The sequence below is a fragment of the Hermetia illucens genome, chromosome 1 (genome assembly GCF_905115235.1).
Source record: "Hermetia illucens chromosome 1, iHerIll2.2.curated.20191125, whole genome shotgun sequence".
In the NCBI taxonomy this organism is placed as follows: Eukaryota; Metazoa; Arthropoda; class Insecta; order Diptera; family Stratiomyidae; genus Hermetia; species Hermetia illucens.
This window is the reverse complement of record NC_051849.1, coordinates 89,602,967-89,627,182: the sequence shown is the minus strand read 5'-3', so window position 1 is coordinate 89,627,182 and position 24,216 is coordinate 89,602,967. Positions and strand designations below refer to the sequence as shown.

Genomic DNA, 24,216 nt, shown 5'->3' with positions numbered 1-24,216 from the left:
TGGAGGGAGGTCATTCTGAAAGTTTAACGATGAGCAAAGTCTGCCGGATATTTTCTAATTTACAATGTTCAAATTAAAAAACTTTAGAGTATGTTCTCGCTCGTCCGGAAGGACTTCATCGAAAATTCATCTTCTCATTACTTACCCCTTCATTACAAAGTCATTTGACTTATAAATATTCATATAAAAGGAATGATATGATTACTTAGTAGCATAATTTTCCAAATCATTAACTCCTGCCCATCTTGATTTTCGTTAATAACCCACTCCTTGCCAGCTACTTCCTTATTCCTTGACGAAGTATGTATGAATAGGCGAAGGCGTCTTTTGAAAATAAAAACTGTTTTTCTTCTCCATAATATCAACTACGCCAGTCTTCAGGATACGGAAGAGTTAATTACAGACCAGTGAAATTCAACACAACCATAGAAGTTAGCTCAGGAAAATTTTTGTTTAGATTCTCCTCTTCGAAATCAGATGAAGCGAAATGACCTTGTCAATTTTGAATGAACTTTCATCAAGTTTGGCTTTTGGCTGGAGTGAAAAGTTTGGGTTGTTTTTTTTTGTCCTTTAGAAGTAAATGAAAACTGCCGAAATTTCGTAATTTGAATAATACATGGACGAGACTTTTAAATCTAGTTCTTGGCCGTACTTTACATTGCATATAAAGGAGAGATTTCGAAATATAGTTTCCTTAATTATGTAAAATACAAAGTTGATGCAATGGCGACGATTGCAGAAAATGTTCATTGCATTCACTACCAATTTTTTTGTTCGGGTTGAGCTGTCTGAAACTTTTCTGGTCTGATTCCTGCCATGAATTTTTGTGTATATTAATGCTTGCTTGGATTGGTGTAAACTTATCCATGCATTAATTATAATAATAATGAAACCCAAATATATAATGTTATCATGGGTAATGTAACAAGAAATAATAAAACCAGTCCTTATTATAAACAGAAATCTTGTTCTTCTGCAAACTTATGCCTTATAAATTTAATTGGAGCCTTACATAACAATGGAAAACAAATAGCAGCACAAAGAAGCTTCAATTTGTCCTTTCGGCGTGTGTATTTCGATAAAGACTCTGTTCATGAAATTGCGAAACTTGTTTGGTGTATCATGAAGAACGAAATGCAAAACTCTTATATACGTATATATTGGTGATACAATTACATATGTGGGATACACAATCAATTATTACGAATCCTGTTCCCCTGCTGTGGAGTACAGGACAACCGTTATTCTCTTTATCTTTTCTCTGGCACATTTTCAATGGGACTGGGCTCTATTTCCATGCTCATCACACTTGATGTAGTGCAAGTACCAAGCTTACGGCAGACAAATGCAAGGACGAACACAGATATCCTTGATACACAGGAGTTCGAAACGGCGCACATATCGAGAGGGTGATGTTCCACAAATTTGGTCACTGCACCGGTAATTGTTGAATGTTTCTTAGCTAGGATGTCCCGACTTCTCAAATGTTGTAGTCGGCGAAAAGAGAATATGTAAGTCACTAGTGCTACCCACCTTTTAAAAATAAAAAAAAACGCTTTATAAAATATCCCAGGAAAAAGAAATTTTTTTATGTGTCGTCTGCTGAAATGGGAAGAGTTCCATTCCTCTAATTCTAATATCAGTTCTCAAGGACCTATCCAATATATTTAGCCGGTGAAGCTTCCGGCTTTGAATAGAGACGGTAATGGTATATTATCATCATCATCATAAACGGCGCAACAACCAGTATCCAGTCTAGGCCTGCCTTAATAAGGAACTCCAGATATCCCGGTTTTGCGCCGAGGTCCACCAATTCGATATCCCTAAAAGCTGTCTGGCGTCCTGACCTACGCCATCACCTCCATCTCAGGCAGGGTCCGCCTTGTCTTCTTTTTCTACCATAGATATTTCCCTTATAGACTTTCCGGGCTGGATCATCCTCATCCATACAGATTAAGTAAGCCGCCCACCGTAACTTATTGAGCCGGATCTTATTCACAACCGGACGGTCATGGTATCGCTCATAGATTTCGTCGTTATGTAGGCTACGGAATCGTTCACCCTCATGTTGGGGCCAAAAATTCTTCGAAGGTTCTTCTCTCGAACGCGGCCAACAGTTCGCAATTCTTCTGTTTAAGAACCCAAATCTCCGAGGAATACATGAGAACTGACCCTATGGTGAGACGTTTCGAGCGGAACAGTTTTTGTAAGCTGAAACAGGCTCTGTTGACTGACAACAACCGTGCGCGGATTTCATCATCCTAGCTCTTATCGGTTGTGATTTTCGACCCTAGATAGGAAAAATTGCCAACGGTCTCAAAGTTGTAGTCCTCTATCTTTATTCTTCTCGTTTTACCAGTGCAGTCTGATGTTCTTGGTTGGTTGGTTTTCGGTGCTGACGTTGCCACCATATATTTTGTTTTGCCTTCATTGATGTGCAGCCCAAGATTTCGCGCAAAACACCGCCTGCTCGATCTGGATGAAGGCAGTTTGTACATCTCGGGTGGTTCTTCCCATGTTGTCGATATCGTCAGCATAGGCTATTAGTTGGGTGGACTTAAAGAGGATCGTACCTCTTGGATTTACCTCAGCATCACGGATCACTTTCTCGAGGGCCAGGTTAAAGAGGACGCATGATAGGGCATCCCCTGACATAGACCGCTGTTGATGTCGAAAGGTCTTGATAGTGATCCTGCTGCTTTTATCTGGCCTCGCACATTGATCAAGGTCAGCCTAGTCAGTCTTATCAATTTCGTTGGGATACCAAATTCTCTCATGGCCATGTACAGTTTTACCCTGGCTATGCTATCATAGGCAGCTTTAAAGTCGATGAATAGATGGTGCAACTGTTGTTCATATTCCAAAAGTTTTTCCATCGCTTTCCGCAAAGATAAAATCTGATCTGCTGCTGATTTGCCTGGAGTGAAGCCTCTTTGGTATGGGGCAATGATGTTCTGGGCGTGTGGGGCTATCCGGGCTAGCAAGATAGAGAAGAATATTTTATAGATGGTACTCAGCAACGTGGTACCTCTATGGTATATTATGCTTCAATAAAAACGTAGTCAGAGATGCTACGTGAAACAAATGCTTATTGGAATCTGTTTATTGTTTGCCTGCTCATCTGTCAAACCCACTTTTTTCACTTTTCCCGGAAACTGTTATTCGCTATTCGCACGGAATTTGGTGCCTACGCATGCAATGAGAACATCATTCGACCTACAGTTTACGCGGGTCATCCCGTGTGTCGGATCCGCGGAATCGATTTTTTTGCATCAATTGTATAAATTGCTCTGTATTTCAATAATAAACTATGCTATCGCGCTTGAAAAATTACTGCCCATGCTCAAGATAATAATAAATACATGTTGAAAAATTCGATTTTGTATCTATATCCAGTTCTTCTCAAAAAATTTCTAAAAAAAGCGAAAAAAAAGTCCTTCGCACGGTAAAACCCCCGTAAGGGAGGTGCAGAAGTTTTTTACCACTACTATCAGTCTTCAAAGGGGAACTACGGGGGATAGATATAGGGATACTTAGGTGGTGTATGTAATATTACAAAAGTGAAGTCTAACATCACCGCATTGCTTTTGCAATGTAATGTTTTGTAATGCAATTTCAAATTACAAAGCATCACCGCTCTTGGTAGCACAATTAACTGCTTAACTAAATAATTGGGGGTTAATCTGTTAAACGGCCAAATTCATATGCTCGTGAGAGTATTGACGATTAGGTCCCTTAAAAATTGTTTGTACATAATAATTGTAAAGATATTATCCCCGTGCATATATGCATCTTCAAAAGTCTATAGCTGTAACCATGTGTAATGAATATGAGAATAGAAGGTTATTGAGGTCATCCAATTAATAACTCAGAAGTTTGACTTTTAAAAGATTCGAATGTATTGGGCTTTTTATGTAAAAACCTGGACTGATTTTTCCAACACAAGAATTTTAAAGACAATTTTGTAAGAATGTTGTTTGGAGCTGGGAAAAATGTAATATATAATGACCAATGGCTTTCAGATAAGTCTGCATTTTTTTAGGTTTTGTGTAAAACAAAGCGTTATTAAAATCGGTTTATTGTCTATCTGTCTGTTTGTCCGTTTGTTTGTGACACGCAGTTTTCTCAGAAGTGGTTGTACTAATTGAGACCAAATTTGATGGAAACTATGAACACATTCAATGAGTGACATCATTCTACTTAGAACATACATACGAAAGGGGGTGCAAATTTTTTTCGCGAAACATAGCCATTTTGTCTATCAAATGAAAGGTCTCGATAAGTTCTCTTCAAAGTTTTTTTTAGTTCTGACATTTAAAGCGCAAGGTGAAAGGTCGGGGCTGAAAATTGATCATTTATTTAACGGATTCATCCTTAGAATCTACCCAAGCGAAAAATCTGAAAAAAATCATGAATCTACCAAATGGTGCCTAGGCTCCAAAATACCCTTCATGCCCATGTCTTTTGAAGTAAAGTTGATAAGGGTATATTACTATAATTGTTTGTAATTGCCTGCAAAACTCCCTTAAGTTCATCCTATACTCAGCAAAGTAGGCTACAAGATAAGGCATGTTCGCACTATTAACAAAGTTATAATAGGTCAAAGTTGACGCTTCTGTGCAAATTCTAAAATTGAATGTGGATATTCTGACATAAAATATGCATATACATTACGTACTAAGTACTATTGGTACAAATGTTCACTCAAATGTTTTTATATAAGGAATTCACGAAACCTTTCATACCTGAAGCATCCAGCATCTGGTTTCCCGACTTGTTTGAAAGTTGGAACCATTTGGATTAAGCATCAAATCATATGTACATCAGAATGTTCAATGTTCAAAGAATCCTTCTGCAAGAAGGAACACTATGAACTACCGCATCCATTCAGGACTGGAATGCTAATTAATGAAATTTAAATCGTTGGACATCTCTCTATTATTAGGATCCGTTTAAAATTACTTTACACCGTTGCATCACCAAGAGTTCAACATATTGTATAATAGTTGCATAGAAAAACTCATTCTTACTTGAATGCTAAAGCAACAAGTGGAGCAACGGTTTTGGTCAGGTCATAATTAAGACCTACTTAAGATTCAGGAATTTGAACAATGATGTGCAAGGCAACAGATACACACTAATTCGAAATTTACATTGCAATTAACTAATTTCTTGCCTGGACAGGCTACACAACACGTAGCGAAGGTCACAGTGCTGAAGTGGACGATATTATGGACGTTATAATTTCCTCATTATTTAGCCAGGCTAATTATCCAATAAAAAGGATATGGTTATCATTAAACTCACCTTCCCATAATAATGTGCACGTTACATTTAATATTACACACGTAGAAAGTAGGAACTCGCAGCTGGTCAAAAAGGAAAAGCTTCCTTTTCTCTCAATTCCACTTATTTTATTGATTTGTGAGATTTATTGACTAGAAGTTTGTAGGGCAACATACCCCTTGCAGGGCCCCCTAGGAAAAATGCTGGAAAGTTGGAAAAGTTGTTTCTCATGTTTTGCTTCCGTTAAATGCTACAATGAATTGCTGATTTCTTTTCAATTCTGTTGATACTAAATCCATTGAGAATCTAAACACATGTTCTCGTTCATTACTTTTGTGAAAGGAATGGAAAACCAGAGGCACAACCAGAAGTCAACAGCCGAAGGAAATGAAGGGAATTTTTCATTAATACGAAAGCTTTTCTATCCGTTTTCACGGGACTCGGTTTCAATGAAAGTTTACAAGTGGCCACCGGCGAGGAAACAGGCAACTCGGCAGTGTGAGTTATTAGTTCAATAGCCTCCCGCATCAACTGTGCCTTGCACGTCAACAATATTCCGAAGCTGGAAAACATGTCGATAATTGTTACGACCTACACCGGGAAGGTCGTACCATTGTCGACAAACTGTAATCTACCATTAATCGCGTATTATAAATGATAAATCACAGAAATATAGTAATAAATGGTAATCAGTGGGCTGAGTGTTGTGGGGTTATCCGTTCGCATTTCACAATATAAGTGCCGGCCTATTTTCATAAATGCACGAGCACATATTACATACCTAAAAACCCCTGAATCGATCTCGTTGCCTCTCTAGCAATCAATTTCGTAATGAACATTACCGGTTTTAATTTAGTTGATGGAACATTATTTGATCTCCACAAATGGCTAGCCTTTGTCAATTCCAACCTATTCAAATATTTAAAACGGACTGAAATTAAATTTAGTCTGTTATGCCATTTACCACAAACAAATTGGGAACATGTTAGCACGGAGCTTCCATTCAAAATTGACACAACTTTAATTCAAACTCGTGATACTCGTTAGGTTCACTGATTAGAGCCGTGAGGGTGGTTCACCTGTATTCTTGGTTGCAGACGTTCACAAAGGTCAATTCAATGGAAATCATTTATGGTCCGCACCTGATAGATTTACTTCCAGGAGGTTGAATGGAATCAATTGGTTCAGTATACAGGGTGTCCTGTTTATGATGGTACAAATTTTAATGGTGATTAGTACTATTTGTTTGAGGAGAATTGGGCTATGGAATGGATAATCTATCCTTTATCTTTACAGAACTATAGCGTTTTTTGCGAATACTGTCACAAAGCGTGACTTTCCCTACAAAATCACAATTTTCCACTCCCTCAGTGAATTTGCTCCATATCAAGACCATGTAATATTCCTAAATTTTCCATAATTAAGCCCATCATTTTTACATGTCATTTGGAAACTAACATAATGAGGCAACTTTTTTCAACTTTGCAGGTTTAAAGTACCGTCACAATATTGCATATTCAAACAGTTGGGAAGGACGATCTTTGCAATTGCAAAAATATCCATTTATAAGAAATTTTATGTAATTTCCAAAAATGATATCAAATCTGAAGTTAAATGATTGTCGTAGTAGGGGATTGTGGTTTTGTAGGGAAGGTCACGCTTTGTGACACTATTCACGAAAAACGCTATAACTCTGTAACGGTAAAAGATAGGGTACCCATTGTATACACCAGTTTGCCTTTAACAAGTAGTACTATCCACCATTTAAATATGTTCCATTATAAACGGGACAACGGATGGATTTCAAGGGAAAGCTATTTTTATTACGGTTGACTTAACTTCTTCAAGTGAGACACTAAAATCCAATTAAGGCAGCAATGGGAAACCATAAATTTTTCATTAACCCCTGTTTTAAATCACGTTTGGAAAATTAAATCGAGCGGGACCAAATAAATGTTTAATTGATGTATCCTAGCGACTGAGGGTTGTCACTACTCTCTTTAATATTTTCCTTAACTGTGTTGAGAGGTTCCAGAGAAACCGAAGTCCTACGTTCTTCGTCGTTCAGGCCAGCATTTAGTTCGTAAATCTCTTATAGGTATCTAACAAGAAAATGTTGCCCTGAACCTTTCAGAGGAGAAAAAAGAAGTGACCATGGTTTTTCATTATATTTTAATTATGTGACTCACATATTGACTTCTGCAAAATGTGTTAAAGCCCCTGAATTTTTTAAACGGTATTCCTCTAGAGATTTAAATTTTAAAATGTTTGCATGATTTCTACTCCACAGAAGTGTAAGCTGGCCCTTGGGGAATTTGACCTTCAGTACTACAACCTTTTCCGTGGAAACAAAAATGTGGTTGTTCCCAACTAAGTCCTGCTTCATGGACATTAAATATTTTTTAAGGTATAAAAATGTTTATTAACTGCTTTCTGTCCAGCAGAGAATACACACTGAATTATGTTCCGTATTATGTTCCGTGGCGGCCCGCATATTACTTCTTCCTTGTGTTTTAAATTTCTTTCAGGCGTTTTTTTGCTTGGATCATTTGATGCAGGTGCTATCAAATACCACAGTAAGGCTTTAGAGAGGCTCTTTATGTACAGAGAACTACTGAAATCTCTCCTCGATATAAAGTGAATTGCGGACCAAAATTTCACGCATGCTACGGTCTATAAGGTTAGTTGGGATAGAGAGAGTCAATACTGTCCTATTCTTCATCGCAAGAAGTTTCAAAAAGTCCCTCATATATACAATATATATTTCATTCATTATTTTCATGAATCCATAGTGTACATTTGCTAATCCAGTTGCATCTTACACAATATCCTAGGAACTGAAAAACGTCAAGGTTTTCTTCCCTTCTAGACTATTGACGACTGGTAGCCTTTGTGAGGACAAGTTGGAATTCTTGTGCACCTACTTAGTTTTATCAATTATAGAAGGCTACCCCAAACATGTACCTTTCTAGGATGCTTTAACTAAGCTGCGCTTAGATGTTGACGAACATCAATAGTCAATTTTACCAGTTTTTCGGGATAATTCCTCCAACATATTTGATGATAGTTATCCCGAATGATGGTCATTACAACGATCATGACAGTTTCTTCATGTAGATTGCACTGAATACTTGCAGGATGGAACTAATCGTGTTGCACATAGTGAGGTTAAAAATGGAAAAAAGGAGGTGCATCAGCGACTTGACACTTCAAGATTAATGTAGTATATAACAAAGGCTGGAGTCACCGAACCCTAGGAATGTTCCCTGTGATTTGAGCCGTTAAGGAGTTTAGAATACACGCTCAGACATTGTTCGCTGGTATTCAAAGCTAAAACAGAATAAAAAAGCCACTGCTTACGAAATGTTAAAGGTATCAAACGGTGCAACGCAGTACAATGCTCTAAGTTTGATTTATGGAGAGACAGTGTTTGCCTACGTACTATATTATTAACCATAAAAAATGTTCTGAAGTGAACGCTTACATAAAGTACATGGTAGAAAATCTAATTTGTCTTTACATTTTCTGAGGCTCAATATTTAAACTCTTCCTCTAAATATTTATTATATCAAATGGAGAATTATGTACATAAGAAATGAGAAAGCTTTCTGCTTTATTCCTAGGGACGGGAGTCTATAACTTTTCGGAATTGCTGGGACTACCTACTATATGAAACGCTATATTACACATGTCCCTTTCGGAAGCCTGTATTTTTGTCTGTGCATGTAATCCTAAGCAGATGCTTCAATATTTACACGAAGGACAGAATTCATTTGCTAATGCTTTGTCTAAATGAATATTTCTAGTTGCGAAACAGTGTACCACCCTTAATTGATTAATTCCCTGCAACTACTTTGCTGAAGATTTACTCTTGCAAGTAAATGAATACCGAATGTAGTAATTAACAGATTACACGGCACTTTATTCTGCAGATCATATTTCCAACTTCATTTCTGGTTTTGTATCAAAGGTATTATTCATTGCGATAAATTATGTCTAAATACTAGATTATCCTCACTAATTCCATATTAGCTAATTTACCACTTGATTGCCTTTGCGAAATGGCTATGCCAGAGTCAATGGCTTTGAATTAGGGATGACGGGAAGGCTAAATGTAGTTGAATATTTCTAATAGTCGGATAAAGACACCGATGCTAAAAGTTAGCTTTGGCCCTGATTTCAAAGAATTCCGTAAACTTGGCAGTCATGTTCTAATTAAGTGAAATATATGTAACACATGCTGGGAAGAAAAGTAAACACCACTTCTTGGTTTTCTGAAAAGTGTCGAAAGTTTTTGGCATGTCAAAGTGATAACATTTAATGCCACATGACTCCAATTTGAATTTAGGCTTTGTAGTGTTTTAAAGCACCCATGATTTAGACCATGTTGGCACACTTGGTGCAATGTGATCAGGATTACGCTTCCCTGGATTATTACCTAGATTTAATTCAAATGCTTATTGGTAGTTGTATCAATGTCTAACTAACGATATAAAACCCTCTGCCACCAGTGAGATGTGAACCATGGCCTTGCTTTGCGACAGCTTTGGATAATCATTAAGCCATCCAACAAATAGATATTCCAGTTGTAAAATTGTAGATTCTATGAATGAAATGAATGATTAAATCATTAAAGATTTATTTTTCTTCTCCTTAGTGTAGTCATTTGGCAAGTTTTGACACACCACGAAATATGCATCCAACTGGCTTTTCATTTGCAGGAGTTATGAGCGACTGGTTCTTATTTTAACAAATGACTCTTTCTTATTATTGTTTTCAGCATTCTCTTTAAGGAATTCCAACTTGCAAATTTATTTGGGATCGAGTTCCGATTGGCATATATGGTTTGTGTTCCTCTTTGTTCTTATCTTGCTGATGTCATTTGCATAGTATAAAGCCTCATAGAGAGCATAGTTTAGGAAAAATAACAGTAATAGGAAAAAGGAATGTAGGTGTGCTATGCTCAACAAAGAAGCGAGAGCGACACACATGCATATTTAAAAACAGAAGTGCCAGACCACATGGTGATTTCATAGTAAAACTAAAATAATAAAACTAATAATTAAGAGTCAACAGGGATACTACTGCGGTCTCCTTACCCCCACTGCGACGATAACGAAGTTTGTGGACAAACACTTCTTCTTCTATAGTGCATAGTCTAATGTCGATCCTTGGCCTCCGGGAATCTTCGTCTCCATTCTTCTCGGTGCAGCAATCGTATTCTCCAATTTTCTAAACGAGCAACCTTCACGATCTCCTTTGGATTATTCTGATGGTTGCTTCACTTCCGCCTTGCTTTTAAGTAAGCTATTCGTCCATAAGCTCTATGTGACCTACCCATTGGAGCTTTCAGAACTTAATATGGATGGCGGCTTCTAGTTCGTCATATAATGGATGCAACTCACTGTTATATCTTCTTTGTGACCCGTCGTGTATCCTAACTGGGCCTAGAATTCTGCAGACGACTCATCGTTCCAAGGGAATGACTTTTTCTCTCCGGCCTGGGTCATAGTCCAGGCTTCCCTACTGTAGCACATATTTATAGCCAACTATATTTTACCGTGTACATTCTTATTTTTTTGGAATTGACAGTAAAAAGTAAAATGTTTTCTTGGCAAGGATGAACCGCCTATTTATTTCATCTAATTTGTCAGCCGGTTCAAGGTTTTTTGATTAAGATCTTTCTTCTGATTTGCACTATTATTTTTATCTCCTTTTTATTTATTTTTGGGCCATCGTCCTTCCCCACTTCACCAGGCCTTTCTTTGTGCACTCTTTCAATCGTGATAATATTTACATCATCCGCATATGCAAGTTTGTCGGATTATTTACACAGTAGCAGACCATTTAGAACCCCTGGCATCTTTCGGATTATGCACTCCAGAGGGATGTTAAATAATGTCGAGGCCAACCTTCGATCCGGAGTGAATATCTAAATATGGCTTTTTAATGACTGCTCTGAGAGTTCTTGTTCTGAGCAAGGAGCGCCATAGTTATGACTGTTTCCCCGATTCGATACGACGCTCAATTTCGGATTCCATGGGGATTGTATACTATGAAGGGATTGTCAGCATATTGCATAGTCCCCAACCTGGAAAGTCTGTCAGCTGCTGTTATAGCGCTCCGTTCATCCTCTCCCGAATGCTGCTTAGCATTGCCCAGTGGATACCAGTATTGGTAGTAGAGCTGTCGGTGTTAAATCACCACACGGGTACAGAGGTATTTGTTGACATTGCAGTGCCGAGTCGTCAACTTCCCTGCGACTTCCCCCTGTTAGCATTTACCAAACAATTACGCTTATAATATAGCACACTGCAGTCGAATAGAAAACGGCAAACAGTTAGCTCGAGGTACACTTATCCAGTATAGGAAATTTTTGTGAGCTAATGAACGAACATAGTCTTAATTCAGAGATGCATCTTGGCAAAAGTGTCCAACCCATTAAGTGATATTTGCAAAACTGTGTCATTAGGGGTATATATCTACCTAAGTAACTGTTTCATTACAGGAAGCAATCTCACCAAGAAGGAAATTCCACGAAGACTGCCATTCCGAGCATATCACCGAGATTAGAAATGTGATTCCTACTGTCATCAAAGTAAAGTCGACTAGAATAATGCGTTTTTGCATCTGTCTACCTTGTCTATGAAAGAAAGAGCCTTTAACAATTTGCACGTTGTAATGGTCGGCAACTTGGTAAACGTATTATGCATCCACATAAATGCGATTCAGCAAATAATCTATAGCCGGTTTTTCCAAAACGGACTAAGGGTGAATGAAAGGAAATCTAGTTACACTTTCGGTTTACGAAAACCTTAGACTGGTAAAGGTAACCTACTTAAAAGTAGATCTAAACTAGGATCTTTTACGACAATAGAGCCGAATTTTCAGCAAGCAAAGCAAACTTGTAACAAAAGTCCAATGGTTGGCTGTCTTATACATTGCTAGAGCAATTATAATAAAACTGCGCCATTTGTGACCGTCGAAGCTACACTGTATCGTTTTCAAAGTTTAGGTTTGGGTAGCACTGAAAAACTTAAAAGACGACATTCTGTGCAGTCAGAAAACAATTCGAAAATCCAATGGCAATTATCAAAATATTCTAATGCTTCGCCGTTATCACAGAGATAAACGGATGAATGCTGCCCAGAGATGGGATTTTTTACGATTGCTGAGAAGGTAATTATCACCATCAAGGAGGACCATACTCAAAAAGGAAACATTCACCGTAAAATTGGCATAGAAGAGTGTGTGCGGCGGAGCTCGGTCGTCGCACTTTTTGATTGCTTTCCGGTAATTAGCGGCATTAACAACACCGCCATAATTGGTTAAATTCAACCTACCTTGATGCAGGTGCCAGGACATCGTTGGCGATAGATTGGCGCTCCGAGAATTTGACAACATAGCGATAGTTTTTACAATTTTTTCCTTGCCTAGCGTGGAAACTAAGTTAATTTTCAAGTCCCGAGCTTTTGGTGGTGTCGAGAATTCGCATTACCTTCTTTGGAAAAATATTAACCATTCCTGTCAACCAGCAAAAAACTAACTAAAACGGTAACATTTTCCATTCCGACCTCTTTTTCAACTCTTTCTCAAGGAGCCTTCGAACTGTTAAGTGATCACTTCTACTCTATTGCCAACCCTCCTTTAAATTATATATTCTCTATTAACCTTCTTAATATTCGTATCAATAATTTGAAAACTGAATCAAGTGCGCCCTACATAATCTTAAATTTGTATTGGCAATCGATTTTTCCTCCCTTACAACCATTACGAAATTGTTTTTAAGGATACATGACACGTCATATTGGTATTATAAATGAAAATCGCCCCGATTTGTCCCATCAAAGCCTCCTATCAACCTCATTTCATTCTTTTTTTATTAAAAACGGAGAAGAACTAAAGTGGATAACCCTTTATTTCTGTCCATAATCAGCGAAAGTTTGAAAAGATATTATAATGAATTTTGAAGCAGTTTTAATAGGTATACATTTTCTTTTTTCTCAACATAGGCAGAGGCACATCAGTATAGGAAACTAAGTAGGCAAATGTTGTTCACTGCGCTGTTCTTTGCAAGCTTTTTTACACTCCCATATTAAGCTCATGGTTGTCTGTTATTTTATATAAAGTGATAGTGGGGTAATATCTAGATGTTTCCCTACTGACATTGTTTCGTCCTCGTCCTTCGAAAATTTGCTAGCAAGTAAGACAAAAGCGAATTGTCCCTTTGTTTTGTTTGAGTCATGTTTTTTATATTTTCGTTCATTTGAACATTCAACCCACAGCCTTGGAAACGTGATAACGGGTTTATAGGAGTTTGTTTCGTTGTGGAAATGTTTCAAGACTCGACATTAGTGGCATATGAATCTACTACTTTGTCAAATATTATTCCTTATTAGCAGGTCCTTTACAAATAGCACACCGTACCACTAGGATGAAAACTCTTCTTGGCTTAATTTGGATTCCAAGGGTTACTATTGGAGATTTGGCTAAACAAGAATAATTCTGGTCCAAAAGCAACAATTTTTTTGTTGGAATTTCCTGGAATATTTAACAGTGTTTAATGCTCCAGAATTGATGCCTACCAAAGCCGATCAGTGGGCTATCGGACAGTTTACAGTTTTTCTGATACGATGCTTAGGCTCCAATAACCTTGACTACGAAGATATTCCAAAATTCAAAATTATTTCCCAGTCGTCCCTTCTTTATGAAATATCTTAGGGAATCTAGCTAGAAGATTTCATTCGTGAATATTTTCTTCTACTAAGAAACCTTCCACAAGTGGCACAACGCTTGTACTGAAAATACCACCTAATTTTTGTGACACCATTGATATATTGACTTTTACTTTTCATTTAGAAAGGTTTTCGTGGCCAGCCCACTTGTTATGTTTATATTGAAACCTACACTTTGAGGCAAGATACAGATTTCCATGTTGTTTACTAAAGCAAGAAGTAATTAGTAGTGTGGGAAGCGAATACTCTAGATCGTTCCCAAAATTAGAATGTCTCCTTCACATTTAATTATGTTTAGTCTTGCGAATATTTCCCTCTATTGGTTTCCATCTCATCCCTAAAAACAAGACAGAGGTTAATTAACGTAGGAGTTCAATTCGAATTTGACTTAATTGAGTGGAAGAAAGAAAAGGAATAAGAAACAAAAAGGGAACCAATGGAGGGATGGAATATGCATGAGTCCAATTATTTTCATGCATAATACTCTGGAAAGAAGAGTCTAAAGCGTGAAGACAATACAGTAGTAGCCTTTGTGCGTATGGCTTGGGAATTGAGATCAATTGGTTGATCAGGCGTGAGAGATGCGACTAATAATCCTGTCAATGATCCCCCTGCGTCCATGTCCACATTGAAGAGTATAATTGGAACTGGATGATACATCATTGAACTGCTAAACGAAGTTTTCATAACCATGGAATACGAATACGCATTGAGGCAGATAAAACTCTCTTATTTCTGGTTCACAGATTCACGCATAATTGAGATGATTTTTATAAATATCTAATGTTTCCAAGGTTGATATTATACCTTAGCAATTGAAGATATCTTGCTCGAGGTTTGCTAGCTGAGATTACACGCATTTTTCTCGGAAACGACTGCACGGGGTGGAATTTCTGCGTTGCCATATTCGCATGCTGATTCAAACGTCCCGAATTAATAGAGCTAAATTTGCAACAGGCTTATAATTCTGGTTGGTTGAATGCAAAATATCCAACTGATACGGAATCAGGCGCTAATTTTTCAAATCCTTCTCGCAGAAGGCAAATTCTAGATATTACAATTTGCCACCGGAATGTGAATGATGTTAGCCAATATAGAATGGCAAAGTTTATGGATATTTTGAAATTATGATCGAATAAATCGCTATGTTAGAGTTGAATTCGTTAAGGAATATATGCAAGCGACATCATTTTGTGTAGTAGAATGGGTAGCTGCTAACACTGCTGCTATACACTGTCCTCTGAGAATTATTGTGTCTGTGGAACAGTTTGTAAGATTTTCCAACATTCTTGCTGGAAAATTTTCTGTAGCTGGAGATGTCAACGCAAAACACGGCTCGAGACTAATCCTACCTACAAGTAAACCCCCCCCCTCCCCGCCTCCCTCCCAGCCTGACATATCAACGAACTTTGAGTACGACATGCTACAGGACCGTCACCCAACCTACTGGCTAACTGATCGGCTCAAATTACTTGACCTTATCGATTTTCACATCACTAGCAATATAAAAAGAATTCAATTAAGTGCAAAATCTTGCCTGTTCAAAGCCCCGATGATTTGTTGGCTCTCATAATATTCTAAAATCTAGTATTAAGACGTAAGGCGCATCGACCCTGAGAAGGCCTCTGGTGTCGACCCGATTACGGGAAAAATGTTCCAAGAACTATCAAGATCCGCCACCATCCAATTGGCAAATTTATTTAACAGTGATTTTTGTCTAAGCTTCTTTCCTAAATGCCGCAAATACCAGCAAGGGCAGTAAGTAGCCAATGGTTATCACATCCTAGAGACCGATAGGCCTGCTCCCCATACTTTCCGAACTATTTGAGAAACTGCTACTAGCTAAGTTATTCAACACTAAAACAAAAATGAAACTATTCCTTCTTACAAGTTCGCCAGTTATCCTCCGAGATAAGTTGTGCTCTGGAATATAGAATTCATTAAGATAGAACAGGTTTTCAATGAGGTCTTACGTGATGGGCTCATCTGCAAAATCAAGCGAACGTTGTCTATGAATGTTAATTAGGTTCTTCTCTGACAACAGGTTTGTTAACAAACAAAAAGTTTGGAGTGCCTAACAATAAACAATATAAATTTCAGTATTCAGTTGGCTTGAAAATCGATGAAGTTAACTCGCTGAAACAAACATATTAGATTAGATAAACTTACTGTTGCTAAATCCGTATAATTTTGTCAGGAATCTTTCACACAAAATTCAGTACCCTGAACTTCAAAAGAAGATTTTTTTCCTTTCTTAAAAATGTAAAATAAATGAGTGCTAGTTCTTGATACTTAAACGTTGGTAGCGTGTCTTGACTATTTTTGTATTTACAATTTGCTATTTTTCCCGTACAGTGGTCCCAAAATAAACAAGCATACGCGGCTACGAGTCCGCGAAAGAATTTCAGCCCATAACACTTTATCTTTCGTGTTTGAAAACTCTAAACCGCAATCTGAACATCCACTTAAGGATGGAAAGGTCGTCTTTTCCCAAATCTCAGTGCGCCTCACAAAAGCCGCTCTTCACGAGGTAATCAGCACGGTTGACTGATCGTTACACTACAGGCAATATACTGCCGTAGCGTTAGTACAAAAGCCATCAAAGAGACTCTAATGAAAATAGTGTTGAAGGTTTAATATGGCCGCATTCATTCATTCATTCATGCTAAGAATCGGGATAGTCTAATTTGATCTGGGAGAGCCACTTACGCTCCAGGGAGGCGCCATCTCTTCGGCGCTCTGGTGGATAGTTATGCATGAAGTTCTACATATGCATGAAGTTCTACACAGGAACGAAATGAAATTTATTTATTTATTTATTAAATTTATTTATTTAACGGACAACAAACAGAGAAAACTCTAATTAAATATTGTCTTCAGGAGGAGGAGAAAGCAAAAACTTATCCTACGTTTGAAACTACTTAAAGTAGAGAGGTCAAAGCACCAAGCTGTTTTGCGTTGTAATTTTAGCAAAGCCTAGGGATCGAGCTCTGCAAAGGGCACGTTGAAAATGTCTGCACTACGTGTATTATAAGACGCAGGACGGCAGATGATGTCGTCAGCGGCGGAGCAGTCCATCAGACCCGAGGAAAGTTTAAAAAATATGCATAGATCCAGATAAGATCTACGCTGTTGTAGGAGAGGTAGTCCACACGAGGGAAGCTTTTCTTACAGAAAAGGGAAAAGTTGGTGGCATATGTTCATCATTTACTGATATTGGAGTCAACGATGTTTTGCTGCTGATGCTACTTGCTGCAATGGTACTCGAATTCCGTCTTCCGTGGCTAAATGCACAAAGATTTTCACTTTCCTCCAACATAAAGTACCTGGATGTGATCCTAGGTCCTAAGTTAAATTGCTGCATAGTATTCTACGCCTGCAAAAGGGCCTTCGTAAGGAAATGTAGTATTCGGCCGAGGATGGTTTTCGGGGTGTACACAGCCATGTGGAGGTCGGTGCTGGGCAAGAAATAGAACAAAAGAAAAATTGCATGCGCAAGTGCTACTGAAGCTCTGCAGTCATGCCCAGCCGATGCTTCAATGTTCTTCTGCAATCGACATTAAACGGTTTTCGAGTATTCGCCAGGGTATTCCAAGTGGAGGTACTAGCGATACTGAAAGCTTGTCAATGATTGGGATTTGATTCGATCCCCAAATATAATGTAGAACCATGCAGCAATTAAGGCTTTTTATCCAAGAAATACATTTCTCAGGCCGGTAGGTCACCTCTCTCTATATTCCGGATCATAAGAAAAACGGAATTCTACTCTTGATAATCCCTCGGGGGAAACAATCGGCATCCCGCTGGGGATTGTTAAGAGCCGCATAAGCGGCATAAGAGTATTTGACCCCCCAATAACAAGACCAAATGTATGGAGGATTACTGCGGTTTGCATGGGGCTCTGGCCTATAGGTCTTCATACCCTCAGACTTGGCATACTGTATAATTCGCTTGCCAAATTTGCAGACAGAAGAAAGAAACCTACTGGCAATTCCTTTGCGATTGCCTAGTTCTAGATGGAATCAGGCAGCGGGTAATTTTCGAGAACCCAAACATAAACGCCACTAGCAGTCTCCGAAGAGCTGAGCTGACTGGATTCTGCTCTCCCTTACTCTTCCTAGCAGTCATGGTCTTGGAAATTTGTGGCATCAAATCGACCTAGGAGCGGCCAAGGATTGCTACCTAGCCCTAGTCAAATCGGGATGTATTCAATTAAGGCTACATACACCACGTTTAGGGTTCTCATTACGTGTTCTAAAATCGGCAGGCGTGACTTTGGAGTCGGTTGGGAGCTGTGGTTTCTATAGGCATGTTATTGAATCATGGGTTTACACGCAATCAATGCTTCTAAAAACTGAAATAATTCCGATCGATACGACATTTGAGCTATTTCATTCATTATAATTCATTGATATTCAAGTATGATATATTTATATATTCAAAGTAGATTTTGCTACCCTGGGCCAATACTTGGGATCGAACATTTCTAGGATTTAACAGAGCATTGGTTGTTTATATATAATACAATGCAAGCGAATTCAAGAGCAATTGAAACAACAATTGAGCTAACTGGAGGCCACCAAAGCAAAACAAAAAGTCGAATATATCATAAAATTAAAATTTAAACTCCTGAAAATTTGAATAGTTAACGATTTCTGAAAATGAAAACATATTGTTTGCCACCCAACCGTAAAATATCCTGTGGAGGATAAATTCCATCGATTGAAATCTCACCAAACGATATGAATATGAGGGCACCGCACAGCGTGCTATCTGGTCCTGGCAAATTATGTGAAGTTTATTCGTAGGGGATCTTTCTGCAGAGCATAAGGATATATCATAACTTGAAACATTTCCGATAGTAAAGGAAGATATAAAATTAACGGTCTTTATTGGGGACTAATTCATCATTATCATGCTGCATACAGTGCTTAAGTCATATTCTCTGAGCTGAATGATTTTTCCACAATGCTTTTAACAATTTCTATTATCGTCCATTTGCGATTTAAACTTTCTTGAAAGGATATTAAATTGTGTGCGGAGTGCTCGCCTTTCATATATCCTTCAACATAACCGAATTACATGAAATTTCTCCATCATTACAGTAATGCATCAATTCCATCATTTCGAATGAGCTTTTCAATTAATTTTAATGCGTTTTCACACATGTTCCCTTTTGGATTTGTTTATTTGTTTCTCTGTTCTTTTTTCGGTTTTGTTTGGAGAGTGATGTTTAGTGAAGCCAAATTACTTTACTGACTTCCTTTTAATTTGATATCTTGTATCTATTGTATGATTTTTAAAGGCAACAGAAAAATGGTCGAGTGTGCGGTTGAGTACTGATTCGAAAACAAAAGTTAAAATCGAAAACCATATTTCCGTTAATTCGAATCTCAACTTGAACGGTTTTGGAAATGAGCCAAAAACGAAAACCGCCGCAAATCTTGGGAAAGAGGTAATTTTAAATAAATTTCATTAAGGATGACCGCAAATTGAAAAATGCTTGAATGAATGGTGATTTTGCCTTATATTACTTTTTTAAACTTTGAATTATCAAACGTGAAATGACTGCCATTTTTTTTTATTCAAAAATGTTGTAAAATATACACAGGCAGCTGTCACCGATAACTTTTTAAATTGGTATTTATTTGCAAGAACAGTGGAATAAAATAAGCCCAGTAGGGAAAAAATTGCTTGCATGTATGCAAACTTACATTTTCGAACTCCTCGCAATGTTTTATAACAAATAACATGACAGATTCGGAAAAGGCCGCACATAGAAGTTTGGGATGGTTAGTAATAAAGGCAAAATATGGCTAACATTCGGCAATGAACATCGCCGTACATCTTTATATTTTGTAACTGAATATCTCGACCACATAGGAAAGAATCGTGACTGTTCCTAACCCTGCATGACACCCCCTTATCCTTGGTGCAACTGAATCGGAGCTGGGGCCTCTAATGCCATTCCTTTTTTAAAAAGTGTCCTACAGTTGGGAAGGCGAAGCGGTAAAAATCCGTAAATTAAGCAGAAGTTTAGTCCGAATTGTAATGCCGATCAAAACTCAATAATTGAAAGAAAATCAAGCGGAAATAAAACATTAAGTAACGACGAAGAAATAAAGAAAAAGAAACTCCGAAAACGCCCAAAAAAATATTGAAAAAATAAAATGTAAAAGAATCTTCCAGAAAAGTGAATATTAAATGAATCGCATACGATAAGGTAGATGAAACGAATAATAATGGCGAAATGAATAATTGTGCCGCCTAAGAGCTCGAAGGAACACCTGCATATCACTTCCTTATTCCCTACTACCTGTTACTTTATGCTAAATTGTGTTTATCTTCAAACAGATACATTTTTCAAAATCTCTAATAATGACTTGGGTTTTAGATTGACGTTTTTCGTTTCCGGTTCGAAAAAGGAAATTTCAAGCATTATATGTTAAACAAATGTAGATACGATCACCCAAACACACAACATGATAAACAAAAAACAATAGCTAAGAAATAATTTTATTCATTACCTGGTGTGATGCTCAGAAAAGTCAAAAGAATGCCAAGCCAATGAAATTGACGCGCACCGCTTTTATCACATTGTGATCAAATAATCGTCGGTTTATCTCTAACACACTCTTTCCTAAGATGGAAATTCGGAACTGGATTCCCTAAATAGATTGAGCAGCTCATATATACCTATATACTCCGTCAAAAAATATTCAAATCGTCTTTGTTCAGTTCCTCGTGGAATCGGACGAGTTGATAAAATTGTCCTTAGGTTTGGGTGGTAAAAAGACGTTTAAAATGTCGATGACGAAATATCGATAATTGTAAAGACATACAGAAATCAAGCGGTCCATACTGTAATTTTTGAATTTCCTCATAAAGGTCGGTATAAAACTCTACACTAATTGTGGTATATATATATCAGCATATACAACAATTAATCATCCGAAAATCAATTAAACTTTAAGAGATTAAGAGATGGTCGGCACTCTTTCTCCAGTGGAGACACGGGCAGTTCGAGGGCTATAACAAAAAAATTATTTCGAACTCGGAATTGTCAAGGATTATTATGGGATTACCAACATATTTTGATGAAAAATCTGAGTTTCCTCAACTGGCTACATGTATCTCCCAATCTTAACTCAATCAATGTCAGTAGTGCGAGCCAATTTTCAAAAAGGGTGAAAAACAAAGAATTTTTCTCAAATTTTGGTTTAGTAAACAATACTCGTTTTCTCCAATTCGAGCGGGAATCCCTGCGATATTAGCTGCACATTTCAAGTCTAGGCGAAGTGAGATTATGGAGGGTACTCGTCTTAGCACCGCAAAGTCAAGTGGTAGCGCACGCGAATTCGATTGGATTATTAATGACCTGAGACAAGATTTTGAGTGCCCGATCCTGAGCTAGATTAAAAAGCATCACAATTGTGCAGTGCATCAACGGATATTTCCGGTACAGAGGAAAAGGTTGCTTTCTATGAGCAAATGCACGCATTTCAGAGGAGACTTCCTGAATGTGCACAGCGCAGCAACTTTGACGATTTGTTGAATATGCAACTATCATCGCCTCTGGCCGGCAACGAACATTTCATCAAATCGACCATATCGTGACCACTGAATTTAGGGGTTATCTTGTAAATGTGCGTAACAGAAGAGGCGCTGATATCAGCCTCGAAAGGGATCATCATCTGATGGTCGCTTAATTTCGCGGGCGTATCGGTGCAGCATCTACTCTTAAGACAACAGAGCGTTGCTCGCCAATATGGGCGTGCCAAGCCATCAAAAGCGTCTTTATCTCTGGTCCTGATGAAGTATTCAGCAACGTCCCAGAAGGACGTTTCAAAACCTGGCTCACTGCAGAAACGTTGTGGCGAATCTATGAATGCGCGAAGGGGTATGTAGATAGATCGTACATTAATGGAGGGCGATAACATCATTTTCGGTAATGACATGCAACGAAATTCACTACCCCAAACTGGCCGCCTCAGAACTCGTGGAGGTAGTTGAGAGGCATTGCCGAGTTCACGTACTATGCCCACCCAAGCAGTGTCAAAACCAATATCTGCTTCGAAAAATGCTAATCGAGACCTTTTATTTGATACCCTGCATAACTATATTCGGTGAAAAAAAAATACACCCCAATTTTGCGTGTCTAAGGATTTCCATAAAACTCAACATAGAAAGATGTTACTCTCAGCAAGCAAAGGGATTCGCAGTTGCCACCTCTCTACCAAAATTTGGTATCAATGGGAGCAACCGTTTCTGAGAAAATGGGTATAACAGACAGACAGGTGGATGGCGATGACGTCAATCAAGGCAAACGTTTGTGGTGGTAAGTAAGCCAGCATAAAATCTCCCATAAGTCCGTTCGTTTCATCCATGATTTAGCAAAACCCCCGACCTCACAAGGCCTAAATGTTCTTCAAAAACCCTATCATATGTCCACACCTAAGGATATACTACATCATTATAACTCGGGCCCTAAATTCGTGATACGCAAAACAGGCTGCTGATGAGACATAGTGCTACTAGTAAGACCTGCCACGAGGCAGGAATGGGAGACCAACCAAAAATCCCAAAAAACAAGAATTAAAACGTAGCTTTTTGAAAGAATTAGTCCTGTCATTAAGGGCGTAAATAGGATGCGACCTCCGAATTCTTTCAGTCAAGGCCGGCTGAGGTGAAATTTGAGGTGGGGGTAGAGAAACAAAAGTTGGCTGGTTATTTCGAAAAAAAGTTTCACCCTGGGGGGGGGGGTGTCACACCCCTCCTGGGGGGAGGAGCACAGGGTGGCTATATAACTTTAGTTTCTTATGTCACTCTCCACCCCCACCCAAAAATTTCAATGAATGAGACACTTCGTTCCACTTTCTATACTTTTCTTCGAAGCAAAAGCCGCAAGGATCTCCTTTTGCAGACCTGTCTGAGAATTAATATCCAAGGGCTTTGCGTGTTTTAACAGCAGCAGTTTCATTTTGTTTAGTAAACTTTCTGGAATATACACCTAGATGCAAATGTGTGCTTTTAGTGCATATGAGCTGCGCAGATGGACTCCGCGTGGACTTAAGTCTCATCTAGATATATATTGCTATCATTGCCGATGCTCGCATATGCGTGGTGTGGTGTGCTAAGATGAGACAAAAGAGTTTTCATTGTAGGTTTGATTCACGGGAAATAACTGTATGTCTGGTTGGTCTGAGGTGTATGTAATCATAAGGCCAGGAACCTGGGTGTTTGCCAAGTGATTGAAGGATACGCCCATTAATATTTATATTGAGACTCAAGCTCTGCTGAGGACGTTGGGAAGTCCTTTGATCTAAACGAAAATCGCTATGGCATGTTGAAACCAAATTGAACTCTGTTTCTAAAGTTAAAGCGATGGAATCACTCCGGGTGCCTGGTCACTCTAGTGTAGAGGGAAATGAAATATCAGATACTTAAACAAACGAGGGTTCATTCAATTTCTTCCTTGTCGGAATCGGATCCGGTAATTGGATTGTTAGTAGCATTGCCTAATACCGCTATCCAAACTGGGAGCAAACTACTAATAAGGACAAGCGGTTGAACCTAAATCGTGCTGAACAAACCAAATAAAATAAACATAGTGCGAAATTTACCGTTACCAAAAGCTAAGCGACATGCAGAAGTATTAGGGGCACTCTGATTTTCCCTAGCTGAGCATATGTCCCGTACTGGGAAAACGGAAACCGCGAAAAATTTCCAATATGAGTGGTGCTTTCAGACGCATTAGACATCAGAGTTTTGTTGCTTATATATTCCAGTTGCAGTGGGTAGCATCATGTCCATTAATGGAAATCCGACGATACATAAGCAAATCTGGGGTATTCGATTAAACGAGGGCGTTGAGTGCAGTGGACCACTACGGTCTGAGTACTCAGAGGCTTTGCTTAACCCCACCTTATACGCATGAATACATCCCCAGGTGAGCATAGGTTCCTTCGTAGAGGTGACTCGAGTTGATTGATTATGGCCAAATCATAGCCCCCCAGCACGGTAGTCATACCTTAATTTATGATTTGGTTTCTGCCCTTAGTTTGTGAGAAGCTATTTCCTAGTAAGTACTTCCACCCCCAGAGGCTATGGTAATGGTCAGATGGGTATCTGTTGCTGTCATTCGTCTCTACATAGATAGAGGAGTTATGTTTGGGTGCGCAGACATGTCACCGTG

At 38.4% G+C, this 24,216-nt stretch overlaps 1 protein-coding gene across 2 annotated transcripts in view; it reads left to right on the top strand.

Annotated features, from left to right (window-relative positions):
• LOC119661353 (potassium voltage-gated channel subfamily H member 2) overlaps window positions 1-24,216 on the top strand; it is a 766,305-nt gene that overhangs the window by 584,915 nt on the left and 157,174 nt on the right. For both annotated transcript variants that reach the window (XM_038070659.1, XM_038070660.1), the window contains exon 12: window positions 19,327-19,476. In XM_038070659.1, the coding sequence (XP_037926587.1) occupies window positions 19,327-19,476 (150 nt within the window). The remainder of the gene's footprint in view (window positions 1-19,326; window positions 19,477-24,216) is intronic.